The sequence below is a fragment of the Antedon bifida genome, chromosome 6 (assembly GCF_963402885.1).
Source record: "Antedon bifida chromosome 6, ecAntBifi1.1, whole genome shotgun sequence".
NCBI classification, from domain to species: Eukaryota; Metazoa; Echinodermata; class Crinoidea; order Comatulida; family Antedonidae; genus Antedon; species Antedon bifida.
Window position 1 is genome coordinate 14,903,766 of NC_136231.1, and position 19,762 is coordinate 14,923,527.

General features: G+C 32.1%; 1 protein-coding gene across 1 annotated transcript in view; it reads left to right on the forward strand.

Moving 5' to 3' along the window:
• The window catches only part of LOC144845437 (protein O-linked-mannose beta-1,2-N-acetylglucosaminyltransferase 1-like), a 73,354-nt gene that overhangs the window by 1,160 nt on the left and 52,432 nt on the right, over window positions 1-19,762 (forward strand). The window contains exons 2-3 of the mRNA XM_078702777.1: window positions 6,786-6,899; window positions 18,303-18,551. Coding sequence (XP_078558903.1) covers window positions 18,423-18,551 — 129 coding nt within the window. The 5' untranslated portion in view covers window positions 6,786-6,899; window positions 18,303-18,422. The remainder of the gene's footprint in view (window positions 1-6,785; window positions 6,900-18,302; window positions 18,552-19,762) is intronic.

Sequence of the window (19,762 nt, forward strand, 5' to 3'; positions counted from 1 at the left end):
GGGGCTAAAAGGTCAATATGGTAAAAGTTTAAAACTTTGCGTAACTTGGTAACTACTGGGTGTATTGGAATATTTTGTCGAACTACTCAGAAGACCCATATTTCTATACACTCTAATGGGAAACTTTTGCCAAAAGTGGACGGAAACCCCTTTTCTCACCACTTGTCAAGAAATTGGCCATACATATGAATATCTCAACAACCACTGGTCAGAAAGTGATAATTGTGGTCTCAAATTAATCGCAAAGTATTATTATTATTGATATTCTAATAATGTAATGTAATAAAAATCATAAAACTGTCAATAAATCCCTAATTTTGACCTTTGACATAGCCGGGACAAACATTTTTGGCTTAGAGCACACTTTTCATATCTCTGACGGATATGGTCGTAGTAGGTGTCACAATACTCAGAAAATACATATTTCTATTCAATCTAATGGACAACTTTTACCAAAAATGTCAGTGAAACTTTATTTTTGACCATTGGTCAAGAAAATTGCCATATCAATTGTAAATTGGTTGCATATAGTAATCTTTATTCACAAACCTATATTTAGGATACTAGTTTTAATTAAAATCACATGCGCACTGATGTAGTATAATGGTTTACTATGCAATGTTCATTCATTTATTCTTGACTTGATGACTTCATGACTTTCCCTATCCATAAATTAGAAGTATACAGTACAAATCAACAACATTAGTGTTAAAGAATTGAGAAGTTTGATACGATTGTACTAACTAAAAGGTCCATGTTTCCATTTTCTTACCTCAGCCCCAACCATGATGGGACTGAGGTGGTGCAGATCACCCCTCTATAAAAACTAGTTTACGGCGAAAGCATAAAGTCCAACTAAAATGTCCATTTGTCGATCTCCATCCAAGCATTTATTTTGTTCGTTATCAATATCATGTTGTTTACTTCAAGCTCCATTTTTCATTGTACCAGGCGTCTCTTTGACGTTACACGAAACATGGATGATGAAGTCTACCCAAACTATCATGTGTTGTGCTCTGCACAAACGACAACAGTCGACGGTGGGCTATTTTAATACCGGGATTGTCTATTTTTCGATAGGGGTGTACTTTTCAGATTAAAAAGAAACATTATAGTATCTTCGATGAATGACGTCTTAATCTTATCGAAATCAAATATTTATGCGTTATGCATTTTAGACTCTGCCAATTTAATGTAGTTGCATATTTTACCCTTAATAAACTTTCCTCGTGCATGCAGTGCGTCAGTAGAGTATACAAAACAACATTCTGGAAATGGTAGAGTCTAACTGGGATTTAGCTAAACAGTACACACACACACATGCATTTTATTGCGGACTATTATATACAGCTGAGCAGGGCCGGCCGCTGGCTTTTGTGTCGTGTAATAAATAAGCGGGATGGTATAAATTTCTCCCCCTGACAGAAAAGCTTTGGCGCAGCCTGAGGGATGGAAAGACGTGGTACTCTGTGCTTTGGCCTATACAGTATTATCAACGATATGAGTGTCTAGGAATTTTCCTCAATATTCGTACATAATTTTGTAGGCCTAAGCCAGTGCTACTGCACTTTCGCACCTCTTGAGCATACCCAATTTAAAAACATATTAAATTGTCAACATTTTAATGAATTTGTTTCTGTGTATTAATAATAATATATTTAAAAACTATTTTTGTATTTATATAAAAATGATAACTTTAAAATATACTGCATATTTATGAGGAGGAAGAGTGGCGTACCACCCACAAACATGCACTTGTGGAGTCTCACCCAGACATTAAGGAAATGTAAATGGGCACCACGGTCGTCAGCAAATAAGCTTTGTTTTCTCCGATATTAATTATATAATCCAACCCTCTGAATTTTTAAATTAAGATAATTAATTAATAGACAATAACAAACTTTTAAATGTGAATGTAATAAAAGATTGCATTCATAGAAACATTGAGAAAACAAATTGATTACAAGGTGGTAATATAAACAGGTGACTCCATCTTGTTACAGCTGACTAAATTAATTATTATACCTACATCTTGAGTTCTTCAGGCATAAACATGTTTGTTGTACCTGTTATGCTTGATTTAGCTCTTGAACTTTAACTATTGACCAAAAATAGTTTTAAAATAGTTTTTAAAAATCTAGTATTCTTGCCTGTACCATTGGTTTGAAGATTGTTAGTACTAATACTTTAAGAAACATGGCTCTTCTTTACAATTTTAAAGTACTATGATATTTTCACATTGCTTATGTTTTGTACAGTACTGTGCACAGTACAGTATCTTTATCAAGAATGTAAAATCATTGTATTCTACAGTATGATGTAATTGATAAGCATCCAATTCATGCTATTTCATTTTTCTAAATAATTAAAAAACAACACGATTTTGTTGACTGTATCTATACAGTACTTTGTTGGTTTTGAGCACTCTTTTGTTACAATTCATCGTAAATAAAGATGTATTGTTCCTCAAAAACATGAACAATTAACAGATAACAGACTTTAATTAGGCCATTTTGCAATTTAATAAAGTTATTCACTTCTGTGGAAAAAATTAATGTTTTCATTTATAAGACAAAATAAATGGTTAAATTCAGCAAAAACCCATTACATTACATTTGTTTCAGATTTTTGTTCTCGATCCAATTTTTGGTCAAAGTTAAAAGAGCAAATTCAAGAACAAATTAAAAAAAACATTTTTTCAGGGTAAAAATATCTTTAAATTGCTAATAAAAAAAGAATTAATTTTACTTTAATTTAATTATTAATATCCCCCACTATTATATAATTATTTTTTAGTATATAATGTTTATTAATCACATTTACAGTATGTGCATCTACTGTATCACTACACATTTTATTGACTGAATTTTCTACTATTGGATCAAAACCTAAACTGTGTTTCAACTTTGTTTAGTATTGACTTTATTTATTCATAGTAAATCATCGATCATGTGGTCTTTCTTCTCTGGAGGCATATTTTGGACTTGACAAATGAAGGAAACTAAAACTGATGCATCCATCGTCATTTATGCAAGTTATATAAAACTAGGTCACTAAAGATTTACGATTGAATTAGTTATGTCACATTAAATGTCCATGAGTGTTGATGGATATTTTATGCTCCTATTTGCATAGCATCTTCAATTCACTGATTTTAAAATTTTGCTTTGTTGCTTGGCCATCATTCACACCATACAATGAAATACGCTAAGGCTCAGGATAGGAAACCATACTTTCCAAACCAGTATTGGTGGTAATGTATTGATCGTCAGAAAAGTGTGTGAACCGTGCCAGGATTTGAACCAAAAACTACTGTACTTCTAACACATTATTTGTTCAAATCTATAGGCTATCCTTACTTTACCTAGCAGGATACCTACAATAGCCTTCTGTATTCGTATTACACTATGCAAATTGTAAAGGTACAACTTGTTTACCATAGTCTGACATTTAAGTGGGGTATTAACTTACAATAGAAAGTTTTCACAGGAGTATGTTAACTTTAACTACTCGTCTTGAAAGATGTACTAGGTTCAGTGCACACGAGCCAGATGTGTACACTGGACCTACGGTTTATAGTCCTTATCCGAGAAGACTTGTTCTACAGTACCACCACCAGAACCATGGAGCGAGTGAGCCTCGAACCCTTGCCGATGTTATGGCTACGTAAATACAGTTCCACTGTCTTAACCACTCGGCTACTCGCTCACTCACTCGCTCGCTGATTCTCTGTTGGCAACAATCCATAACTCAATGTAAAAGGGACTGTGTAGGAAATTACACAGATAGCAACCCTGTGGCTATGAATCTGTACTATAAACATACTGTACAATTTACATGTTGTCTTTTTAGTTTTTGCAGCACATTCAGAGAAGTAATAGTGAATAGAGAGATTTTGCTACCTTACAATACAGTATCATATCTTTGTTTATATGTACTGTAACTTTTATTGAACAATGAAATTACAGTACTATATTTAATATTGTATACAATTTACTGTACTGTAGTCACTGCTGGTTTTACTGTATAATCAAACTTGCTAAGTATTTCTGCAAAATTTAAGTACACTTTTGCTTTAAATAAGATAATAAATGGCTAAAGAATAATGTATCTTTTCTTCCTATAAAATAAAGTATCAAGACAATGTAATTGAATTCTTAAGCTGTTAATTCAATCAGTGTTTGGATTTTAGATAGAATTTAATATTGATTTAGATAATTATTAACATCTGACTGAAGAAACAAAGGGATATCTGAGATTTATTAATGGACGAGTTGAATCATTCACTTCCACAAGAATTAACCGGACAACATCCAATCCTTTCAAAATCATTGAATATTTTCATTCTGTTTCAATATGGCTCATCATAAATTAATGTAGAGGAATTATGTTTTATTGGTTTATCCTTTTAAAATGTGTCATTGTGTTACCTTTTAATATTTCCTGGATACATATGATTGTTGGTGTATATACATGGGAAGTACTGTAGGCAGAGTATCAAAGAAACAACATACTATAGCTGCCAACAAATTAAAGATGTACAGTATTGCCCTCCAAAATCATGAAAATAAAGATTTGTAAAATGAACCCTTATAAAAAGATAAAATAAACAGTTAAATTTAACAAAAACAACCCTGATTTTTGGTCAAAGTAACTATTACAGTATGTGGCATTTTCAACAACAACAAAACAACAACATTATAAAAATTATTTTAAAGTAAGAGCACTTTTTAAAAAATATTTAAACTGTAATAAAGATACCTTGTACAGTACTGTAGATGGTTAAAAAGTTTTAATATTAATATTTATCAAGATTATTCAAAAAAGTACATCATACTGTAGGAGTGATCTGAAGGAGATTTAATTTTAAAAGATTTTTATTTTTAAACTCAACAGTATTTTATACATATTTCTGTAGTACAGTTTCGGCCTATTCAATGCATCTGCTGTAAATACAGTTCTGATTTTGATGTCAAAAGAAATGATTGATTGAAAAAATATTAAGACAGAAAAACAGATAAATGCAGAAAATATCAACAATACATTTAACAAAGATATTATGATTCTCATATACAGTATATCAGGAATTATTATACTGTATATTAACATGTCATGTTTACAATTAGATGATTTTAATGTTTTCAATAACCGGTATTATGTAGTTACCAGTGTACTATTCACAACAGATATTCGCCAGTTTTGCAAATGGCTTAGTGAGCATAGAGTACGATGTATAGGCCTAGTAGTACTGTTATTAGCTAGGCTTATACAGGGTTCGCTTCAGATTCAATAATATACTGTAAGATGTGTCTTCCGATAAAATGACGCAAGTTATTGCTAGTATCTGGATCGTGAATGTGCGTATAAACGGACACTGGATAAACTGGTTACAGTATGTGTTACAGTTTTACAGTAGTTGTCATGGTGGTGAATATCATTTATCATGGTGGTGAATATCATTTATCATAATCATAATTGATTGTTATTTGATAAAGCATGAAGTTTTGGATAATATTAAATGCATTTTCCAAATTGAAGTTCTTTTTCATAACAATCATTGTGGCCCACATCAGTAGCTAACATCATATGTGTTTTCAATGCAAAATTAATTCTGTAATCCATTTTTAACAGTTTCCGTACTTTATGTCATTTGTTCAATTCATTAATTCTTATTTAAATGTAAAATCAATATGTGTATCATTATATCAAATGTAAGTTTCTGTCTATTAATGTTAAAAACAAACGATATATTATGAATATTACAGATTTAATTGTTTTTGTATAAGTTTGCTTAAATTATTTATTTGTAATATCCATTCCATCCATTAAGATTATCTGTGTTTTTATAATTATTTAAATAAAACAACTTTTCCATAAATATTATGCAATACATTTCAAGACAATTAAGATCGATTTTCCAATAACCTCATCACTGCTTATTACTTCCATATAATTTGGGAAAAAGTGTTTATCTGTATATGCTCATAAACTGGACTAACTTTCGGCCTAGTATGCAGCGTAGTACAGTATTTTCTGTAAACGGCAGTTATCAGTATTGACCTCTCGAGTAGGACATCTCAGTACAAAATGAACAAATCAGCTAGCAGTAGCAGTAATTCCTGTAGGGCTTGTATGCTTTTCATTTTACATAAAAATGCTGCACAGTTACAAAATGTCATCAAATATTGTAGAAACTGTATGAAAATCTATATTTTATTTTAAAATCAGTAATGTAAATCTATGACTACCAAGATTTATAAACAAATTTGTTAACTAACTGTACCCTATTTGATGATGCTATATTAAACCATTGTACTAGATTTTGTTTAAATGATATATTTATTTATTGACTGAAAAATTATGTATTTATCATACTACAGTGTTTGAAAGAGTCAATAATACCAAATGTCAGTGCATATTAAAAACAAGCAAACACAAGAAGTTTTTACACAGTTTATCTATCCAGCCACAGTTGCAAACGATACAATTTCCTTCTGATAAAAATCATTTTCGGAATATGATGCGACAATATGAATGTAATTTGATTAACGTAAGCATGGTACTGCTTTCTGTTGGTGCCTTGCAGGAAAAGGCTAATTAAAATACTAGTCAACTGTTTATCCTGATTTTCAGAACTAAATAAAAGCCTAACGTTTAATGCAAGTATACTAGTAATCGTGTTTACTTATTAAGAAGACTAGTTTGAATCGTGTGTTTTTATTTATTGTGAACATCGCTTTAGTACTGTTAAATAAACATTTAAATTCTAATTGAATATTTTTCAGGATTCTAATTTGGTACGAAAGACGACAACGTAAGAATTAGACAAGAGGCAGAAACATAGTTTGGATTTATTTTTAATTTGTTGGAAATAATTAATCAAAGTGTCTGAGAAATTGGTAAGTGAAGTATAAACAAGTATGGTAAATTTGATATTTTGTTTGCTTAATATTAATATTTATTGTGTTAATTTTCTGTATAATACTTAATAGATACTAGTCTCTGCTACATGGGGTTCTTTTATGAATACCTGTACATTTTGTTAATAATTTAAGGCAAGTTTACAAGTTATTATTATTATATTATTAACATTATGTTAATGTTGAAGATATATGTTTCCCCCTGAAAAAACATTTTTTTTTAATATGCCATTTTAATGTCACATAATAGATATTATAAATTAATGATAAAAACTGTAGTTTTAAAACAAATAGTCAAATTGTCTGCCTGCCAGAAAATGGGTTTTTTTGGTTAAATTTAACTGACTAATAAAACAGCAAAATGACCTTCAGTATTCAAAGTCTGATTTTATAAATCTTTATTAGTTTCATGACTTATGGGGAAAATACATCTTTAATGTAATTAGTGTTCATTGTGGATACCATCTAGATCTTACCTAATACTAATAGTGATTAATTACAGTGATTTGTTAATATCTTCTTTGTGAAATTGAAATAATATATGAATGAAAAACAGAAAAGTAAAACAGCCTTTTATACAGTTAGTACTTTCTAAGGGTACTGTGTAAATTACTAGTCATATGATCAGAGCATTAATCACATCATTTTATGTCTACACTAGTTAGTGTGCCCAAATATGGTAGTGATGTGACGTCATCATGATAGTGTAGACAGATCTTTACATTTATCTGTATAAAGTTAGTGCACAATATCTGCTTTATCTGTTGCTTAATGAGTAGTTCCTTTAATGCATGCGATACAGTTAGAATTGAATGATAGCATGAATACGTTGGTGTTTGTTGTTGAATTATTGCTGTGTGTTGACATTGATCATCAGTAAGTGACAATGCCTACTGGCATTTAATTAAACTTGATCAGATTCAACTATGAAATGCCTATTGATTTCTAGCATTGGAATAATTCGGATGGCCAATAATTTACTTGCTCTCTCAGTGTCCATTACAATATTCTTAAATTGAAAGATAAACAAATTTAAAGAAAACACATACAGTATTTGCAATGGGTGAAATTTAAATTCAACAACAAGTTAAATACAACTGTTTATACAATAAACAATTTTAAATTGAACAGTAAGTTAGGTAAGGTACACTAAAAATTGGTGAAATTAGTAAATTAAAAACCGAAGCTTATTTTCCAACGGTCGTTGTGCCCATCTCCATTTGGACTAGAGCAGATGTATGCCACCACAAGTCTGAAATACCAGTATCTTTTACATACCAGTACCCATTTCTGTCACCTGGATGAGGAGTAAACAAAGTGGATAAAAAATCTTTTGCTCTAATACTGCAGTGACGGAACCAGAGCTTGAACCCACAACTTATACAGTAGTAATATATATAGTAAATGAATTGATGAGTTTTGTACATATTGTGTGATACATTATTGTTTAAAGGTTTGCATGATAAAACACAGTTTCTTTTAATTTGTTGTCTCTCTCTTACAGTAATACTCATTCTACAACTACTGTATAAAACTACACTACTGTGTTAATTCTCTTTACTTTACATTTAGACACAAATATTCTTTGATTGTAATTTTATTGAACATGAAATGCATATTTTTCTTTGAAAATAAAAATCAAGGACACTTTCAAGCATTTGATACTTTCACCTGCTTTTAAAAATAAAATTATTTTCTAAGATTCTGTTTATTGTCATTCAATAAAATATTTTTATTGTGTTGTTTACAACTTTAACATCTGTTTTAAATTAATTACTGTGTGTTCAATTACTTTAATATAAATCTGTATTCACACTCATTAAAATACTGTTACTGTGGGATGTTATTTACAGCGAGTTTACACTAATGAAATACAAACATTACTAGGTTCTCCAGTGGCAAGCTATAAAAAGTCCTCACTATAATTAGACATGCTTTACATCTATAATTAGGGAAATTCTAGTGGGAGTTCAGCTAGTTTTAGATTTCTGTGGCCGTTAGCTTTGTGTATTATTGCTAGATAATGACATTACTGTATCAAGAGAGCAATTTTATCATTCTATGATAGTTGATACAGTAATTTGTCAAATTGTCTTGTTTACCAGTTGTCTCCCATTCACAAAGTTGAATTACGGCCTTACTGTCATGACACCAAAGACTAATTGCAATAGGGCATTCACAAAAGTGTTGCATTCTTTATTGTTTATTATAAAGACTTCCAAACACATTTTGGAAATCTGGATACCCTGGTTGATCTCAATTGATCTCTGTTTCAAAAGAAATTGTTAGTGTTTTCTGAATGTTCAAGTAATGTAGTCTTTTGTGACTAGCTTAGCTCGATAAACCGACAAGATCTTTCTCCTCCTAGGGCAAAAAATATACGGCTTTACCATGTTGAAACACCGGTTCTCGTCAGATCACCGAAGTTAAGCAACGTTGGGCTTGGATGGGAGACCATCTAGGAAAATTGGGTGCTGTATATGGAGCTGGGGTCCCATTAGGCATTTGAAAAGGCATTACTGCATCTAGTATCTGCCTCAGACGTATTGGCCCATGCCTTTCCTCTGATCAAGGTGGGCACTGGACGAGAGAAGCCCTTGATCAATGTTAGGACCAATCATGGTACTTTAAACAGTCCTGACTTTGTTCGTATCAAACCTGTTAGTGACGGTAATTATCGCTGTTGGTTTTGATTGAATAAAATAACAAAAATAAAATAAAAAATAACTTGAATAGTAAAGAAGATCTTGAAAAGAAATTGTGAGGTACTGTATGCATGGGTATGAGGGTATGGTTCATGGACGATACCACTGTCTTGGAGGGGCGTTTTAGATTGTTGATTGATCTCTCAGCAAATCATATGCTTTGCTAAGGTCTCAAAATATGCAGATAGCAATAATATGATACTAATTGTGTTTAATTAGTATGATGGTGTCTGAGGAAATGACATCCAATATACTGTAAAGTACACAATTGCTATTCAATTTGTAGACTTTAAACTTGCGAGTAATATTAAAGTACAAGTACACAAGTAAATACTCAATCATCTAGACAGTAATTGCTAGGCTATGATTGAAGACAAGATCATAGGCAAAATCAATCTTTAGCATTGATGGCAAAAGTAGCTGTCTTGGGATAATGTCATGCAACATATCTTACAGTGTGTTCTATGATTGTAATCAATTAAGCCTTCTATAGCCTGACCCTGTTTCTGATGTGAACATATAAACGATTAAACCAATTATTCTCTTTTGGTTATTAAATTTTGTATTGAAATTCTTAATTGTAGGATGAATAAGGTACAGTATAGACAGTTTTCTTTCATAAATAATTCAACAATGCACAATTTGTCAATGCAAGAAATATACATTTTGTTTTACCATATTTATTTAAATTACTGTACATGTAAAAGGGAATTATTACACAAATGAATGGCTGCATATACTGTAGCATCTAATACAAAACACTAGATTATCCGCTATTTAACCAAGTTCAATTACTTTTCTAAATCAATTAATCAATTGTACTATAGTAGTAGTGCAAACTGCATACTGGGTAGATTCATCAAGTGTATGCCTGCTGTACTGTATTTAGTGCAAAGTTCAATTATAGTTCAGGTGTAATAATTATGTTTGCCATTACCAATTTTTGCTACTTTTTTTATGATGATTTGATAGCAACCTTCTTTTTCTTGATAATTTTAAAAGAGAAATGTTGTCTACAAAGAAAATAGTAAAATGTATTTTAGTTTTATTGTACCACTGCACTGTTGCGGATACTGTACTATTGTATAGTGAACAGTGGGACTGTACTAGTATTTACAATAGAGTACAAATACTATAGCCTACTGTAAATCTAGTGATTGGTAATTAATATTAACTGATTGATATCCTTTTGAATTATAAATTTCACTTTCATTTTTGTATCATTGTTAAATTGGCAATTTACAGGTTTAGGTAGGAAGGATACTTTCTATTCTATTTTGCAGAATTTGATTTAAAGTAGTACAGGTCCGCTGGCAATTGCCAGTAAAAATTATAACGGGCCTGTAAAACTTCCCAGTAATTGGTTTGCCCATTTGGACCAGTTAATTTCACAGAAAATTTCTTACAATGAGTAATGTGTATTATATAATATTATATTATTATAATATTGATGGCCAAAAAACGCTAGATGATCAAAACACTTTCTTGCAATTGATTGTATTACTTGCATCATTGTACCGTACAGTACTGTACATCCTATATGTCTTGTAGAAATCAAGATTTGAACATTACTAAAAAAAGTTACAGTATGTTGTGTGGTATACACGAAAGTTTAAACTAGACTAGGACAACTCTGACACCTCGGTCCAGCTGCACATCTGCAGTACGGTTTAACTATACATACACATACAGTATACTCTGTACTGACCAATTTACTCCCCTAAAGATACAACATTGTTTACTGGAAGTCATTAACCTTTGTAACAATGACACTGAAGTTAAACACTTAGAGGGACATTGTTTAGTTTATGCCTTAAAAGTCAATAGAATATTTAGTCAGCCTCATTTTGTATGCGAACTATGGTATTGAAGTATGTCTTATCCTAGCTATGACTCAGTGCAACACTGCAAGTGTAAACGCAGAATCTTAAATAGCTGAAAGATATAGGTTTTAGTTTTGTTGTTTAAGTGTTTAACAAACTGAAAGAAACAGTAAAAACAATAAGGTTTTCTTTAAAATTGTGTTTTGGCATCATAAATACAGTAATTTACTGTACAGTATTTAGATTTATTATAGTTTCCAAGTTTTAATCAACCCACTACCATAATGTTGACAAATGATGATTATTAAAACTTCAGGAAATGTTAAAGTCTCTATTAAACGTAGTACTGTACATAGTAGACCAAAGAAGGCTAAAAGCATTGGATTAACAGTGTACTGTATACTAATCTGTACAGTATCCAGTCCACACATGGTGGATAAATAACTTAAAATAATTTGTATAAAGTGACTTTAAATGTTAGTCATAATCGACATTAATTAGCCCAGATATAATAGTTCTACTTTATTCCATTTGTTCCAGGTCATTGGATTCCTTGATTATTAATAATTATACATACTGTACTAATAAGAATAGTACAACTACAAGATACTGTATACCTTTAAATCTTTCATTTTTGACCACTGGGCCTGTTTTTGATGAAGAAAAAATGGTAGTCATACATGTAGGGCTATTTTTTTTTTTATAGCTAAACGATAAACTGTGATTGTGTTCATTTCTATAGTAGCAGAAAGTAAGTTCATTAGGAAGTAATTAGTAGAACCCCTATTAAGGGGATACTTTCATGCCCTAACAAATTGCCCCTCTAATAGGTGTCCCCTGAATAGAGGTCCCAAGAGGTTCAATAACAGTTGAAAATAGTAGTTGACTTAGTTCTGCAGAAATGCATTCATTTCAATTCTATCAATAAATGAATGAAATAAACTATTGTAATAAACCTATGACAATGTATATATTCCCCATATGGTGACTCATATTGAGGGTCTTTAGAACTATTGTAAAGAATGGGTTAACTTAACGTCCTGTCTGCAAAATACATCTAAACGATATTTATTATTTAAAAATAAATTCTGATGTATTTAGTACTGGTTGGAGACAACCTATGACATGTGTCTTTTCACTCTGTTATTTAAAAAAACAAACAACTGGTGTCAAATATAATGCATTGCCTTTCTCATAGCATGAAATATCTATAAAATATAGTCAAGATGTCGAGAACGTATGGAAAGTGCATGGACGTAATAAAGAAATATTTGATGATGTCAGTAAACTCTACTTTACTATTTTTACAACTTGTTAATTGATCACAATTCTGATAATTGAGTTGTCAGAGAACAGTGTTCTAATTTGCTCAATCTTGCATACTGGAGTCAATACACTATGAAGGAACCATTATTCCCTCTTCATGGATGCCCAATAAATGGACACTGCAATTCATGTGAGAATTTTATATTTCTTCTGCCAACCAAAATTATAAGATTCTTAGATGTTTATTATCAAATTATGAGAAAGTGGTCATGTTCACAAACTTCATTTCCTCAACACTGAAAGCTTTTATACAAGTACAGATATGTAGAAACGAAATGACAATAAGATGCTCCTTCCTTGGATCAGCCTATGAACTTAAGCATTACCTTACGGGATAACTTTTATACCATAGTGTAGTAAATTTGCTCTGTGCAATTGTGTGCTATATTAAGAATATTAGGGTCTTTACGAAACAGGACGGTTAGGAGAGGACACCAAATATCCTGTGTTTGCTAGATCATAAAATCATAAACAGTCGACATAGCCGTTTTAGTAGTTACGCACCGTCTGGCAGTATCTCTCTTCCTCCCCTGTCTCGTGGTGCAGGCCCTTCTAAATGGCTTTGCTCTGGTGATATAGCATAGGCCTAACCTTCCTAGTTAGGGTCTCACATTCAAACGCCGCACAAAATGTATGCTTTTAACACAGCCATTTAACCCAATAAAAATGTTATTTCGTTAAACAATTAAATTTAAAGTTCAAACATTTTTGATAATTCCCAATTAAGTGTAATTTAAACTCTGTATTTAAGGTTATTTATTATTATTTCTAGTTCTCCGTAAAGTGAAGACGACAGAATTTCATGCTAAGCTCCGCCTACTTTGTTAAAGCTCATGAATAAATTATTCATGAGCACCTAGTCCTGTGGCTTCCCGTCCTGTTTCTTAAAGTCCCTATTATTAATAAAATACTGTATATGTATGTAATACTTTTATACCTGTACACATGAATCGTGAGAAGGCCTAGAATATAGAATTCCAACATAAGTACATGAGTCACAGCCCCACCATGGTTGGGGCTGTGGTGAAGCAATTTTTGGTAATTGACACCCTAGATGGCCGGAAATCGTAATCTCGCACATAACATTCATGTTGAATGACACCTCTAGTTTGGCCGGAAACAACACTTATAGCGCGCTAGCAAACAACTTTTTCCGCCGGTGAAAGCGCGTCTTATAACACTTTGTTACGCAGTCTTTTGTTTCTTGGCTTGTAATCGTCCGTAAAGCGTCACGGTAGAGAACCCAAGCGTCACGGTACAGTGACGCTTCAAAGGCCTGGGGAGAACACTGAAAAACTATTTTTATTTTTATGTTTAACGCATGTGCGTCAAATGAACAATAGGTTTGATGTTTCGCATTCGCAGGATTTCTGTATTATTACCTGTACAGTATGTATTTATACTGTGTATATTTATTTTTTGTAATGCACTACTACTACAGTATGCCTATATTGCATACCTCTATGCAGCTATAGACATTTATTAAGCATAACAGCCCTGTTATTGTGTCAGATAATTCTTTTAAATAGTATTATTAGACACCTTAATATGCATTGGCTATTGTTTGTCCTACTAATATTTCTATTCAAATTGACTTATGTAATGGAGCATGAAAAAGGAATTGTGTAATCACAATCATTATATTTAACAGGTTTATTATTAGTAAACTCTCAGTCTCAGTTACGATCTATAGAATAGAGAATATTTGATTTTATAACCAAACGTGCAAACCCAAAATAACCCTGCGCAACAACAGCTCTGTACAAATCCTAAAGCTCTGCCTACACTATCAAACTTTATGTGACAAAAAATTTTGCATAGTTGTGATGATGTTGTTCAAGCATGCACAATGTGCATACCCTATTGCTTCGAGCCTCCCCGCAATAGTATAATATTGTACAATGGAGACCCTTGCTGTAACTGCGGCCTCACTGGCCACTTCTTTGAGTTGAGATAATACGTAAGAAAGAACACGGAAGGCTTGTAATCCTGCAACAATCAAGATATTTTATTTTATAAATTCTCCATATAGTGTAACTTCTTAATACTAACTAAGACCTCCGATCTATACGCTGGCATCATCTCAACTAGCCACACTAGCCGGTGAGATTCTATGCCTTCTATTTATGCAAATCAACCCATTACGTAATTGTTTGCTAGTTTACGCATACTGTTGTTACTCTTACATTATTTTACTATCAACTGTATGGTAAAATCATTTTTTTCTATTACTGAATATTGGTTTGTTTACTTGTAATTTATTCAAATCTCACCACAGTAAATAATAATACTGTATGGCAATTATCAGCTAATAATAGATGAAGACATTTTTAGGTTTTTGTTGTAAATTATAATTTTTTAATGTGCATCACTGTATGAATGCTTCTGTGATAATGAAAATGCCATTAAATTACTTTTAAAGGTACTAAGTGTCCCTGTTTCTCTTAAATTGTTTATACTATAGTAATAAATATTACTTTGGTATACGGTACCTATAATCTTGAAAATTATATTATATGGCAGAAATACCAGCTAATGGTTCATTTGATGGAGATATTCATTAGATCAAAGGAAACGACTTTGTCAAAAACACCCTTACAATTTGAGGTTAATCTAGCTAATTCCTCCTACAATGTGTGCTTGAGACAGCGTTCCATTATGCGATTGGCTTTATGCATGCAGTGCATAAGATCTACACATTTGCTGTCACTTTCGATGTATTTTCCTGATTAACTGAAGAATTGCTGTGAAATTGAGGCAAATGTGACCTAATTTAGATTTTTTCCATTCTTATGCAAAAAATTGAGTGTTTTATGCAAATGTTTTGATTGTGGAACATTTAATTTAAATTATGAAATCATTTTGTTTTATAGGTGTTCCTTGATCTATAGTATTACTGACACCTTTAGAACCAAATAAAGCATTCTCTAATTAGGGATTTGCTATAATGTTAAACCATTCATGCATGGAAGTGTCTCTTTAATAGTAGTGTCCCTGAATGGGTGTTCCCCTTAAATATGGTTGTCCCAAGGGAGGGATTCTAATACATGTATAGATATAGATTTTTGTACACTTTTTCTTAGCATTTTATTAAATTTAACCACATGTCTATCTTCCATTTACTGAACATAACAGCCTTTTGTAATTGGCCCACTTAAATCACAGACCAACAATATTAATGTACATAGTATGACCAATGCATGATTGACATACAGTAAATGTTAAATCTGAGCATACAGGATTAGTCTCGCATGAATAATGTCTTTTGTCGTAAAGATAAAAATCATACACTTTTTAATAGCTCGTAAAAAGTGAAATGCATATTGCAAGTTTTTGTTAATGCTGTTCCTCCTACTAAATACACAGTAAAAAGTTACCTTAATACTGTACTCATCAGAAATTTGGGATTTTTTGATAAACCAAAAAATTACATAATAAACAAACTTGTCATTAACCTAAATTAGAACTACAAAAGGTACGTTCACATAAGATTTTATCGTGCTTTCGTATCGTGATATTGAATATCACGTTAGCAGGAAGAGCATTCACATAGAATTTAACATCGTGATATAAGTATGCTAATGAGGTGCACTGATGCGTGAAAGGCCAAACACGCATGTTTGGAGCACACTTGGGAAGGGATTGTTGATTTGTTTTTGTAGTGTGAACCTCTATCTAGTAGTACTTGTAGCTAGCCAGAAGGCCTAAGATAACAAAGAATAGTAACTACTGTAATAGCCTTTGTCCATGGTTCTCTTGCGGATGAGCCATGGTATCTTTGCCTCAAATATTTTGTGTCAAAAAGTAGGCCTAAGTAGCGAGCATGAATTAATTTGAAAACAAACCTGGTGCCCGCCTGTAGGCTTATTTATTTCACCTCACTCACGCTTACCTTTCCAAAGTTTTTACAATTTCTGCAGTAATCAAGAATGTTCAAAATCGATGATAGTTTATATTTATTAACTCCGTAATTTTGCAAAACTTTAAGTTTTAAAATACACATGATTTTACCTATAAAAATCTCATGAAAATTTCTCATTGAAAATGGAGTTGGTAAGTGATACACAAACAAACATTCCACCGTACACTCTCTATTTGCATGACGGATTGAACGAGGACGAATTTATTCACCCGGCTATACATATTTTTTAGTGTCCCCTCACATGATACATTGGTCTATTATATCACACAACTGTACTACATCGAATATTTTATTATTACATTACAGTACTTTAATTTTAATGTATTTACTGAAATTCATGACAACAATATTTAATATGCATATATAGGTCTAGAATAGTTAGTAAGTAGGCCCTACCCCCACCGTTTACGTACAACACATGTTTTACTTCGTGAAAAAAAAAGTGAAAACAAAATATGCAAATTCTGCCTAGAAATTTACGATGTCTATTGAGGAATTAGCTTTGTTTAAAAAATCAGTTCCTCGTCAAGTCTATAAATTGAAGAATATCAAATCATCTATACCATGCATCACGACATTTTATTATCCATTTCGTGGTTAAAAATCAATAGTTTACAAAATAAAGGCAAGTTGTGGCGTGTATGCAAATAGCAGAAGTGTCAGCCTTTTTGTAAGGTCGTGCATGCCTTTGTGGTGGATCGAGTGTGGGTTGGACGGTCTAGGCTAGCTTTCGAAATAGTCCTGGCTGTTTCACATTAATTTCTGGTTTGCTCTCCCGATTTCAATTTCGGTATTTCATTCTTTAATCGTCTAACTAACTTGATGTATGATGTCCGATATAGTGGGTTAAACCTAAGCAAATTAACTATCAAAGCAAAAACTTGTTGAAGCTGGTGGTCAAAGAAATCAAATCTACAACAATGGTGACTTCTTCCGGTGGGTGGCCGATGACCAGTAAATAACCAAGTGCTGATAGGTTGAATTTCGTCTCTGCATATAACGGTGTCTAATATATCATGATAACTTCATAAGATCATGATAATTAACAGGCTCTCCGAGAGCATGTTAGCCGGAATTAACGTGATAAACAAGATCACGTTAACGACTTCCTGCAGGTTCATATAGAACATCATGATGAAGAAACTCACGATAATTTCTGAATGTGAACCTAGCCAAAGTCTTTGTTTTTTGTTTGTTTACCCTTTGATATTGGCATTTTATGCAATAAAAAAGCCATTGGCAACATTTTATTTATGTACAGTTTGCAATTTGTATGGTCATCAGCTCAACTCTCGATGGACTATTTAATAGCGATATAAATGGTACACTACATGTATTAAAAGTGGAAGTGGACAAATATTCAGCTTCTATATCATATCTGTGTGAAAACATAATCTGCAGGCCTAACCTTTATCTACTATACAAAAAAACTAAAACTGAACAAAAAACTAGGTGATTTTGCAATAATGGGTTTCTTTAATAAAATATGAGGCTATTAATGTAGTGTTGTCTTGTATTACTGTGTAATTTAAAATCTTTGTAATATTGTATGACATTGCCTTTTTAAATTATTATTAAATATATCACATTTATTATGTTTTCCCAGGTGTTTACTGTATATGGCGACTTTATAAAGACAAACGTCATGTGGCAGGTTATCCTACCAAGTGTTTTATAGTTTGTGAATGTACAACGACTACCGAGTGTAAACTCACTCGGATACGGGATGGAATCTTGGCGTCCTAATCCCCATGCAAAGCCATTTATTCCCAGGCGGAGAAACTACACCTCGCTTCATATACCAGGAACCTACCATAGAACAGCAACAAAGCGTTTATTGACAAAGATATGCCAGGTAAGGACATTTTTGTTAAATACCGTACTGACGTGGCTATAAGTCCATATGATACTTGGGTATAAGCCCACCCATATTTGAAGATCTACAGTAGGTGCTGTAATACATTATTTTGTATTTGGTAAGGTCGAGTATTAATTTTGTGATGGTAGACTCGTCTGGCGACTTCCATATACCGCATATTGTAACCAATCTAGGCTACGAACATATACACATGTATACTTGCTTTTCTGCTTGATAAATTCTTGTTCAATTGATATTCTGCGATAAATTACGAACTATAAGTTTAATTTTTCGACATTCTACACCTCGTGTGTCGCAACACACCATGAGGGTGCTTGTGTGGTGGTTTCAGAGGAGGGATGATGTCCATGATTGAATACACAGTACATTTGTTGTTTTTGACGATCTCCATTTTTTTTTTAATAGCAAAGATGACAAGATAGATTGTTGTGTGATATTAATATTTGTTGATGAATTAATAGTACAGGCTGTATTTTAACATGTTTTGTTATAAGTACAGTGTATTCCATTCACCTGGATAAACCAACAATAGTCTATTCTTTCTGAAGAGATAACTGTACAGTTATAATATAATACAAAAAAAATAAAGTTTTTCAACATCCCTAAACCAATAATGATGTAGTCCATAATTGTTGCATTTAACTGTTTCGACCTTTAAAAATGAAGTTGCTGATTGTAGTTTACTCTGACCACACACTATAATTAGGTATCCCAATGAATTTTCGTTACGGTGATTCCAACACGTTCTTGAAATTTCAAAAAGTGATGTGTCTTGTTTAAGGGTTTATTTATATATATTTTTAATCTATTTTTATTAAATATTTTAATAGAAAACGCGAGTTAAAAAGGAGGTAAAAAAGCCGGAGAGCCGAAATCCGTGTGCTAAAAATAACTTTGGAAAACACCTACCTATTTTCAAAACACAATCGCACGGCGGCCATAATAGGTGGAGTAATTTTTGTTGCATGTTATCAGGCTTTAAATAATCTTTATGTAAATCGATTATTACTATATGTACATCTGCCTCAATTTTTTAATCTTTCTCATTATCAAAATCTGGCTAATTTAATATTGAATTGAAGCTTATTTATATTTCTGTTTTTGACTTTGCGTGGCTGTCGTACAAAGAGACCAACCACTGAAAAAAATAATCCCTACCGAAAATAAAAGTGTTTACCATTTTCCTT